We start from the raw sequence: 10,138 nt of genomic DNA on the forward strand, positions 1-10,138 counted from the left end.
GCATCTTGATCTTTACACCTGCATTTCTGTGCCTGTTGTTAAAACAGAGCTATAAGCCAGATATCTTCCTAAATGAGTTTTATTCTAGACCTTTGCTCCCTAATTAATTGGTTTATTTAAATACAATTTGAAAAATTCAGCTTAAACTATATGCAAATCCTTCCAAACTGGGCCCTTTATATACATACATTCCCTTTTATGTGAACAGTACTTTGTTAATGGCTCAATAATTAAGGGAGTTTACATTTTAAAGACTTCAGTTTTTAATTGGCTGAATATTAATCACAGATCACTTTCAGTTCTGTTGTGATATGCAAATTATTGATGCCTCAGCTGCATTTGTTTTCAGGTATCAGTCTAACCACATAATGCAAAATAACATTCTGCAATTATTTCAATTAGATGCAGTCAGCCTTCGGAGCAAGCTATTTGTTTCATTTCAGTAAATGAAGAAAGCAGTTGCTGTGTTCCATTCCCTGGTGTTTACTGCCCAGAACTAGGACTCACAACTGGTATGTGTACAGCACATAAACAGTTTTCTAACTGGATCACGTTAGAATTCATGGTACAGGGCAAGCAATTGAACTCGCCTTGCAAGATTTCATTTGGCTAACTGACTCTTCTGCTTTGGAATGAGATGTCACCTTGTTTGGGGGTATTCGTTACCATTTTAAAGTGTATTATGAAAGGTAGAGTCAATAAGAGTTCCTAATTAGCAGAATCTGCTTAGCACAAGTGCATAACATTAGAGGATTTTTTCCATCAGACTGCAGCTGTTACCTAGGCAGAGAGGAGGAATTCCACCTAACCACAAAGAATAAGATAGACAAATAGCTGCGCTGTCTTAAGAACGGGTCGGGTATGTCTCCTCGCAGCGATTTCGCTCCATAATTGCAATCCACATTAAATGCAGCAAATGTTACCATCCTGCCCACTCAGTTTCCACCTCTACTTTTGTTTCAAGCGGGGAGGGAGATAGAAAAGAGAAGGGCGAGAGGAGGAGGGGACGGGGGGGAGTCCTTTCTTTCTTTTCTTCTCTCCTTCCCCGCTCCGCTCTCCCATCCGCGGTACCCAGCGGCTCCAGGCGAGGGGCCCGCGATGCCCCGTCCCGGCCGCGCCTCGGGCTGCACTTGTTGTAGCTGCCGCGGGCGCCCATGGCAGCCCCGCGGCCCCGCCGGCCCGGGGGGCTCCTCCCGGCCCGCCGACCCCGCCTGAGCCCCGCGGGGGCGCAGCCCGGCGCCTCCCCGGCAGCGGCACCGGCGGCGCGGCGCCTCCGGGCGTGCGGGAGAGGCTCCGGCGGCGGCGGCGGCGATGCGCCGGGATTGCTCCCCCGGAGCGGCATCTCCCTGCCCGCCGAAGCAGCGCTCGGGCGCTCGGTGCGTTGCGTTGTGCCTGTGTTGTGTGTGCGAGCGTGTGTGTGTTGTGTGTGAGTGTGCGGGTGTGCGTGTGGCGAAGGGGAGGGGGCTCTCTGCGTGCAGGGGGTGGGCGAGAGCAGTGCGATGGGAGCGGGCGCCCGTGTGCAGAGGGATCCTCTCCCCGCATGTGTGCGGGGGACCGCGGTGCCGGGGCAGGGCTCAGCCAGGCTGCTGCTACTGCTGCTGCTGCTGCTGCTGCATGCGGCGGAGCCCGCGGGGTTACCGCAGCGCCGGGCATCCCCTCGCCCCGCGCGGCCGGGGGTGTTCGCCCCGGCGGCCGCCCCGCTGCCCCCGCCGCCCGCTGCGGGCGCGGAGCCGCCGGAGCCGAGAGCGAGCGGGGAGAGCGGCGGAGCTCAGCCCAGCGCGGCCGCGGCCACCCCGGGCGCCGAGGTAGGGACGGTGCCGGGCTGTCCGCCGGGAGCATCGCCGGGGGCGGCGGGCGCCCCGCCGGGCGTGTGAGTTGCGGGCGGGGGTGGGGGCACGGCGGGGCCGCGTGTGCGTTGGCGTTTTGATTTCTTCTAATTATTACCGAGGCTTTGTTTTCATTGCTGTAATAATTACTGATGGTGTTTTAAAGGGGGAGTGGAGGGTTGGGGGGGGGGGGAGTTGTCACACGAGGAGGCGACAGTGGCTTCCTGCCGGAGCCTCACTGCCATCGCGCTCGCCGCTCTCCGCAGCCTCCCAGAGCCCCGGCCAGCGGCACCAGGCGCAGCTCTGCCCTCTCCCATCTTTCCCGGGTGAGCGGAGGGACCGGGGTCGGGGCGGCCCGGAGGAGCCGGTGGAGGTGTGGGAGGGACGGGGGGAGCAGGATCTGCGCAGTGGGGCTGGAGAAGGGAGTGTGTGGATGCGCTGCGGGCTGGACTTTGCAAAAGGTATCGATCGGGGCGGCGGGCTTGGAGGAAGGTTGGAGCGTTTCGCGGCGGGGATCACGGTCGTGCCCTGTAGCGAAGGGAGGGTGGAAGGGATGCGGGGCTGCACTGCCGCTCTGTGCCCGCTCCCGGCTGGCATGTGCGCGCCCGTGTCCCTCCTGCCCTCCCCCGCCGGGAGGCAGAGGGCGACGGGGCGCCCACGGCAGAGGGGACCCGGCACCAGCCGAGCCGGTTGCGGCAAAAAATTGCAGTATTGCCGGCACTGCTGGCCGGGCTCGCCGCCCCGCGCAGCGCCCGCAGTGTGCCCGCTCGGCACCGGCGGGGGCCCCGCGGCTGAAGAAGAAGAGGGGACTCCAGCGTGGGCGAGGCAGGGATACGGGAGGACGGCGCCCGGCAGTGGGAGGGAGATGGAGCGGTGGGGATGCGGGGCCATCGGGCTGCCCCTGGGGGCGCGCTCCCCGCGGCCAGGGTCGGGAGCCTGCGGGCATGAGCAGCGGCTGCTGCGCTCCCCCTTCTCCCTCTGCTCCCCTTTCTCCCCGTGCTCCCGCTCCGCGGCCTCCTTGACCCCTTCAGTCATCCCTTCCTCTTATCCTTCCTTGCCTCCTCAGAGCTTTCCTTCTCCCTCTTGTCCTTCTGTCCTGCACTGTTTCCTCATCCCTCCTCTGCCCTCCCTTCCAGGTCCCCCAATGCATCCTCCCCTTGTGTCTCCCTCCGGTCCGGTTCTCCTCCCTCCAGCTGGCTCCTGCTTTCTCCACTTTCATCCTGGCTCTCTCCTGCCAACTCAGTGGCTTCCCAGAGCAGGAAATGCAAGGGACAAGTTGGGAAATGGGGGTAATGGGAAGATGAGGGCAGTGCAACATATTGATTATTGACTGATTTGTTAAAAAAAAAAAAAGCTACCTTCTAACTCAGAGGAAATGCTGTGGCTCCAGTTGTTCTGCGTAAAAAATGGCAGCTCAGCTGGCCTGACTATATGCAAAGGGTTCTTATCAATGCAGGAATAGGAGAAAATTACATAATGTTTTAGAAAAAAGTAGTTCTCAGGTTTCAGTAGTGTCAGGCTGGCTGGTGAATTGTGACTTTGTTTTGCCCTGCAAGTCAGCGTATTATCATTCCTGGGGATGGGGCTGTGTGCTTGTGCATGCTTCTTCGTGTCTGTGTGCTTCCATTGGTCACCCAGAGATGATGTTCTTGTTTTGTGGATAGTTGTATTTCTGCTATCAGTTTACCATGTATTTATTCAAACTAGGTATGAGAAGTGACAGAAACAATGTATGTGCATGTCTGTGTATCACTTGAGTGAATATCTTTATTATAGTGTGTGTGTTGATGCTATAAATACATACATTGAGTACTGACATTGCTTTTTGTGCCTGCACCTTTATCCTTTCTGTATTTTGCTATCCCAGCCCAGATGTTTGGGCATGCATAACATTGGCATTTGTGTTTAATATCCCTGAAATGCACAGCAACATATGAGCAGTGCAGGATTGAAGAGACTAAATATGCATAAAATTGGAATCTCCTTTGGTTGTTTTACTTTGTTAGTTATGCATGCTTGGCGTGTACAAGAGAGAGAAATGTATTTGACAGACCTGAGAGTTATTTGTGTTTGTCTACAGAAATTTACATTCTGTGTTTGAAATCATCCTAGCTCCCGTGTATTTGTTTGGTTGTTAAAATCTCTCATGTTATTTTAAATTCAGTGCTTGTAGTTTATCTATAATCCTTGGCAGGTACAGTAGCTCAGTGGTATACAATTTTTAGCCCAAATGATGTTTTGGAACAATGTCAACTGAAAAATGATTTCTTTTTTTCTTTCCTTCTTTCTTCTTTAGATTCTTTATCTTTGTTCAGGAGCCTAAGGTTGCTTGCTGATCACAAGAAGATGTTTCTGTGGCTCTTTCTGGTTCTGTCATCTCCAGTTTCTTCTACAACTGCAGATGCTGATATATCTGTGGAAATTTGCAATGTTTGCTCCTGTGTGTCAGTTGAGAATGTACTCTATGTCAACTGTGAGAAGGTTGCAGTCTACAGACCAAATCAGCTTAAACCACCGTGGTCTAATTTTTACCACCTCAACTTCCAAAACAACCTGCTAATTGTTCTATATCCAAATTCCTTTCCTAATTTTACACATGCAGTGTCCTTGCAACTGGGTAATAATAAGTTGCAGAACATTGAGGGAGGGGCCTTTATGGGTCTTAGTTCATTAAAACAGTTGCACTTAAACAACAACGAATTAAAGATTCTCCGGGCTGACACTTTCCTTGGCATAGAGAACTTGGAGTATCTCCAAGCTGACTACAATTTAATCAAGTTTATTGAACGGGGAGCCTTCAATAAGCTTCATAAGCTGAAAGTCCTGATACTTAATGACAACCTGATTTCATTCCTTCCCGATAATATTTTTCGATTTGCTTCTCTAACCCATCTGGATATACGGGGGAATCGAATACAGAAGCTTCCATACATTGGAGTTCTGGAACACATCGGGCGAATCGTCGAACTGCAGCTGGAAGACAACCCCTGGAATTGTACTTGTGATTTGTTGCCTTTGAAGGCGTGGCTGGAGAACATGCCCTATAACATCTACATTGGAGAGGCGATCTGTGAGACACCCAGTGACTTGTATGGAAGGCTGCTGAAAGAAACCAATAAGCAAGAGCTGTGCTCCATGGGGACAGGGAGTGATTTTGACGTGCGCATCCTGCCTCCCTCGCAGCTGGAGCCCGGGTACAGCACGCCAAACGGCCACACCACTCAAACATCAGTGCACAGATTAGTCACAAAGCCGCCCAAGACTACAAATCCTTCGAAGATCTCGGGGATAGTAGCAGGCAAAGCGTTCTCGAATCGCAACCTCAGTCAAATCGTATCTTACCAGACCAGGGTGCCTCCTTTAACTCCTTGCCCGGTCCCTTGTGTTTGCAAAACTCATCCTTCAGACTTGGGATTAAGTGTGAATTGCCAAGAAAGAAATATAGAGTCCATGGCTGAACTCGTACCAAAACCTTTAAATGCCAAGAAACTGCATGTAAACGGCAATTACATTAAGGATGTGGATACTACAGATTTCTCTGAGTTTGAGGGGCTGGATTTGCTACATTTAGGCAGCAATCGGATTTCAGTGATCAAAGGAGACGTTTTCCGCAACCTTACAAATTTACGGAGATTGTATCTCAATGGCAATCAGATAGAGCGTCTGAGCCCAGAAATGTTTGCTGGCCTCCACAACTTGCAGTATCTGTATTTGGAATACAATGTTATCAAAGAGATCCTAGCAGGCACCTTTGACTTAATGCCCAATTTGCAGTTGCTCTACCTGAACAACAATCTCCTCCGAAGCTTGCCAGCGTACATTTTTGCTGGTGCACCACTTGCTAGACTGAATCTGAGGAACAATCACTTCATGTATTTACCTGTAAGTGGTGTTCTCGATCAGCTAAAATCTCTTACACAAATAGATTTGGAAGGTAATCCGTGGGACTGCACTTGTGATTTAGTTGCTTTAAAGCTGTGGCTCGAAAAGCTAAATGAAGGTATTGTGGTGAAGGAGTTGAAATGTGAAACGCCTGTACAGTTTGCTAACATAGAACTTAAGTCTCTGAAAAACGAGATACTCTGCCCTAAACTATTAAACAAGCCATCTGCTCTGTTCACTAGCCCTATGCCTGCTGTTACTTTTACAACACTGCCGGGACCGGTTCGGAGTCCTCCTGGTGGCCCAGTCCCATTGTCCATCCTCATCTTAAGCATATTAGTTGTGCTGATTTTAACGGTGTTCGTTGCTTTTTGTCTCCTCGTTTTTGTGCTTCGGCGCAACAAAAAACCAGCTGTAAAGCACGAAGGGATTGGGAACCAGGAGTGCAGTTCTATGCAGCTGCAGCTGAGAAAGCACGACCACAAGGCAAACAAAAAGGATGGACTGGGTGCAGAGGCCTTCATTCCTCAAACCATTGAGCAGATGAGCAAAAGTCACACCTGTGGCTTAAAGGAGTCTGAAACAGGCTTCACTTTTGCTGACCCACCAGGGCAAAAAGTCATTCTGAGAAATATCAATGACAAGGAGAAAGATTTGTTGCATGTGGATACCAGAAAAAGACTTAGCACAATTGATGAACTGGATGAGTTATTCCCTGGGAGGGATTCCAATGTATTTATTCAGAATTTTCTTGAAAGTAAAAAAGAATACAACAGCATAGGGGTCAGTGGCTTTGAAATACGTTACCCAGAGAAACTACAAGACAAAAAAACCAAGAAATCGTTAATAGGTGGTAATCATAGTAAAATTGTAGTAGAACAAAGAAAAAGTGAATATTTTGAACTAAAAGCTAAACTTCAAGGTTCACCTGACTACCTACAAGTCCTTGAAGAACAAACAGCTTTGAATAAAATATAGGTCATACAATCTTATTGCCTACAGAGGACATTTATTTAATGATGAAAGTGCCTTTTGTTGACTTTTAACTTCCAAATACTATATTATATTGGTAGGCATAGAGGCAGGTGTATCCAGGGGTGTCTGATTAACTGTAGCTGCGTATGATTTGTCGAGTAGAGGAGAATTTCCTTAATAGATTTTACTACATAAAGCTCATGCCCAGTGGAATCCTGTAGGGATACTGCAAACTCTATTGCCAAAGGGATGCTTTATACACGTTACACTGAATTTAACCTCAAGAGGCATATATGTTTTGTATCTTAAATGCAAACCATCGTCTCCTTGTGATTTGTTAGAACAAACACAAGAAACCTGGTACTGATATCTGTACCTCAGCTGGGTCCTTCATCCTGCACGTGGATTTAAGTTGGTGGAACTGGAGTAATCCTTTGATTTGTGGTGTTGTAATGGCACTGTTTAAAGCTTATCTGGAAAGTAACAAGCATGCAAAGAGAGAACATTCAATAGTATGTGTAAATTGGTTACATTTACGGGCTGCATCTTGAAACCACTGGAATTATAATGTTAAATTGTGCAAATATTTGTTTAAAATATACCATGCATTACATACCTATGGAATAAATTTGACCACTTGAAGCATACACGTCTATACAGAAAATTATAAAAAAAAAAAAAAAAAAAAAGAAAGAAAATAGTTTAACCTGACTTCTGCAGTATTTGTGACATCTGAAGAAAATATTTGATATTTATGCAGAATCTGTTCTAAGACTCATCTCCAACTAAAACTAGAGGTCCTTCTCAGTTATGTGAAACTCTTGCAACCCAACAGGTTGTCCAAAATTGTCAAAGTGCTTACTGTGTGAGCGTAGCAGAAATTATTTTTGTAATATAATTCATATTTATGAAATACTTTGTATACTAAATAGGAAAGAATATGTACTCCTTAATATGTATTTAATATGCCTGACTTGTTTTCCTGATCACACTGCATTAATCATTCAGTATAAATAAAACCAGAACAATATACCAAACAGCAACCGGGGATGTAATGTATAGCATTATCCAGAATTAAGTGATCAGATATAATAATAATAATAAAAAGAATTGTTCTGTACTGTTCTTGTGAGATTAGCATATTATCTTATTTCAGATTTGTTACCAATGGTGCATTTTAAAATAGATTCATTAGTTTTTTTAGTATTGTGTCTCAGGCAATTATTTGCCATCAGTTTTCTTGATTTTTCAGGTCTCTACAGCTTAATCTAAATAGTTTTCACTACAAGCATTTAAAAGAATTCATGCTGAGAGTAACATTTTAATTGGATATGCAGAAGTTTTCTGTTCTTATTATCTCTCTGGCTGCTGTTAGTCAGCAAAACCTGATCAGAACAGTGAACAATATGGCAAATAATGTCTATTTAAAACCACAGTGTGAAATGGATATAGTGGTCTCAGTTCAGAGTATTGTGTAGCTCATACCTAGAGAGTAAAAACTTGCCTTTGTGAAAACTAAATCTGAATAGCTAGGAAAAAAAAAAAAAAGTAGGAGAATGGAAAATCCCCACTGTATCTCACTGATAGATGAGATAGATACGAGAATGGAGATATATTGGTAAAGCATCCCACAAAAAAATCTATGTGATGAGATTAACAAGAGTTCTTTGTCTTCATGAGCTTTGAATAAGACCTTCTTCCCTCCTTTGCTTGCAGAACCATTATCCCTCCCTACCTTTTATAATCAGTCAGTTAAGATAGCAGGATATAAACATGAATGTTTTTCATGAATTTGAAACTAGCAAAAATTAGAGCAAGGCCCAATAATAATACTGTTGAGAAGGCTGTGTCAGCTATTTCCAATATAAAACCTCTAATTTCAGGGCTTTATTACAGTGATTTGAAATTTTTATTCTGGAATGATACTTGGCAACCAGCCTGCAGTATATTTTTAACAAAATATACAAAAAAAAATAAAAATAAAAAAAGCAAGCACTGCTTCTTTATTTAAGAGAAAGCAAACAAAACATTTCTCTACTTTTAGTAATTCTTTTATCTCTTGTGGCTTAGAAAGAGGGTTGTTTTATTATTTTTCTCCATACTTCAAAGTATATACATGACTTCAGATAATAAAATTCTAACAGATAAATTAATGGCTGAGTTCCTTTTGAAAAGCTGTGCCTATCTGTGCAGAATAATGAACATAATTCAGAATGTCAGAGGGATTTTCAGGACATGGATACTATACGCATACGCATTTCTAGCATGGCAAGTTCCTGGTTGACCAGTGATGGCCAAGGTTGGAAAAGGAACATATATGAGTTCGTTGTCTGTGGATTAAGGAGTGTTCACGATGCACTGACATGGCAGGCTCTGATGGCTCCATCAGCAGGCTAAGGATGAGGGGTCACTGTGCCTGCTCCACTCAGCCCTGCGTGGTTTGGAGGATGTGTCCGAGTTCACTGGGATTTGCCAAAGCAGAGGGTTCTGACACGCTCAGTGCATTGTCAGACTGTCAGGGCCCTTTCCCTGCTTGAGAGAGATGTGTTAAAAATATGAAAAGTAGCAAATAAGCCAATGCTTCTGAAAGTGATGATAAAACTGACATGCTTATGACTCATGTTGTCCTGAGTTCAAAAAACAGTGATAAATGATCATACCTTCTTCAGCTAAAAAATTGAGGGGGGTTTGGTGTTGGTTTTTTTTGGGGGGTAGTGTTCATTTGTTGATGTTTTGCTTTGCTTTGCTTTTTTTTTTTTTTTCTTGGTTTTGATTTTTGTTTTGGTCTTTTTGTTATGGTGTCCTCTATTTGCTGATCAAAAGGAGAAGAACTGATCTGTTATGCTGTACCATTACAGTGGGTCAGAGTTTCCTGCCCACCGAGGTCCCAATCCGGTCAAGCGCTTAAGCTCAGCCTAAATCCTGTGCAGAGGAACTATTCATGAGCTAACAGTGAAACACCTGCCCGAGAGTGGGGCTTAGATAAAGAGTTTTGTCATTGAACTTCAAACCAAGCCAGCTCAGAAACATTGTATATAATACATAGAGCCCAGTGACTCTTCTGGGGTTATGCAGTTGAGTGTAGGTTCACCAGCATCACTAAAGGTTGCACAATCTGGACCTTCCTGTAGAAATTGTTCCTAAGTAAGTGTTCGACAATATATGGTGCAATATGTAGGCATAATAGTGTGAGTGAAGAATGCAGAAGCCGGCAAAAACACTATATGTCTGTGAAATTGTTAACTTTGAATGGCAACCTTAATGTCAGTTTATTTTCCTCCATGTTTTTGAAGCAGTGTACGTGTCTGCACAGCAGTTTCAGTGTAATGTCCATTCAAATCTCTGGTCAGTCTTTCTGAGAAGGCGACTCTTCGGATGTGGCTTAAACAAGGTCTGTCTGTTCATTATCTTGGTTTGAGTGGCCATGCTTGTAAAATGGCTGTTAAGACCCATAG

At 45.7% G+C, this 10,138-nt stretch overlaps 1 protein-coding gene across 3 annotated transcripts; it reads left to right on the forward strand.

Moving 5' to 3' along the window:
• The first annotated feature begins 1,301 nt into the window (after positions 1-1,301).
• On the forward strand, positions 1,302-7,794 carry SLITRK4 (SLIT and NTRK like family member 4). 3 transcript variants are annotated; one of them, XM_027898584.1, is made up of 2 exons: positions 1,302-1,376; positions 4,123-7,794. In XM_027898584.1, the coding sequence occupies exon 2, from the start codon at positions 4,173-4,175 to the stop codon at positions 6,684-6,686; it is 2,514 nt and encodes an 837-aa protein (XP_027754385.1). In that variant the 5' UTR covers positions 1,302-1,376; positions 4,123-4,172; the 3' UTR covers positions 6,687-7,794. The 3 variants fall into 3 exon arrangements, with proteins under 3 accessions (XP_027754385.1, XP_027754384.1, XP_027754383.1); XM_027898583.1 differs by lacking the exon at positions 1,302-1,376 and adding an exon at positions 1,766-1,805; XM_027898582.1 differs by lacking the exon at positions 1,302-1,376 and adding an exon at positions 2,729-3,115.
• Positions 7,795-10,138: the final 2,344 nt, after the last annotated feature.

The sequence above is a fragment of the Empidonax traillii genome, unplaced genomic scaffold (genome assembly GCF_003031625.1).
Source record: "Empidonax traillii isolate 1590-97213 ecotype Southwest subspecies unplaced genomic scaffold, ASM303162v1 scaffold606:size387135, whole genome shotgun sequence".
Classification (NCBI taxonomy): domain Eukaryota; kingdom Metazoa; phylum Chordata; class Aves; order Passeriformes; family Tyrannidae; genus Empidonax; species Empidonax traillii.

Excerpts from the sequence above, each read along its gene's own strand:
- SLITRK4 (XM_027898582.1), top strand. The coding sequence starts at position 2,971 with ATGCATCCTCCCCTTGTGTCTCCCTCCGGTCCGGTTCTCCTCCCTCCA. Across the intron at positions 3,116-4,122 it reads GGACAAGTTGGGAAATGGGG|ATTCTTTATCTTTGTTCAGG; the intron begins GTAATGGGAAGA and ends TTTCTTCTTTAG.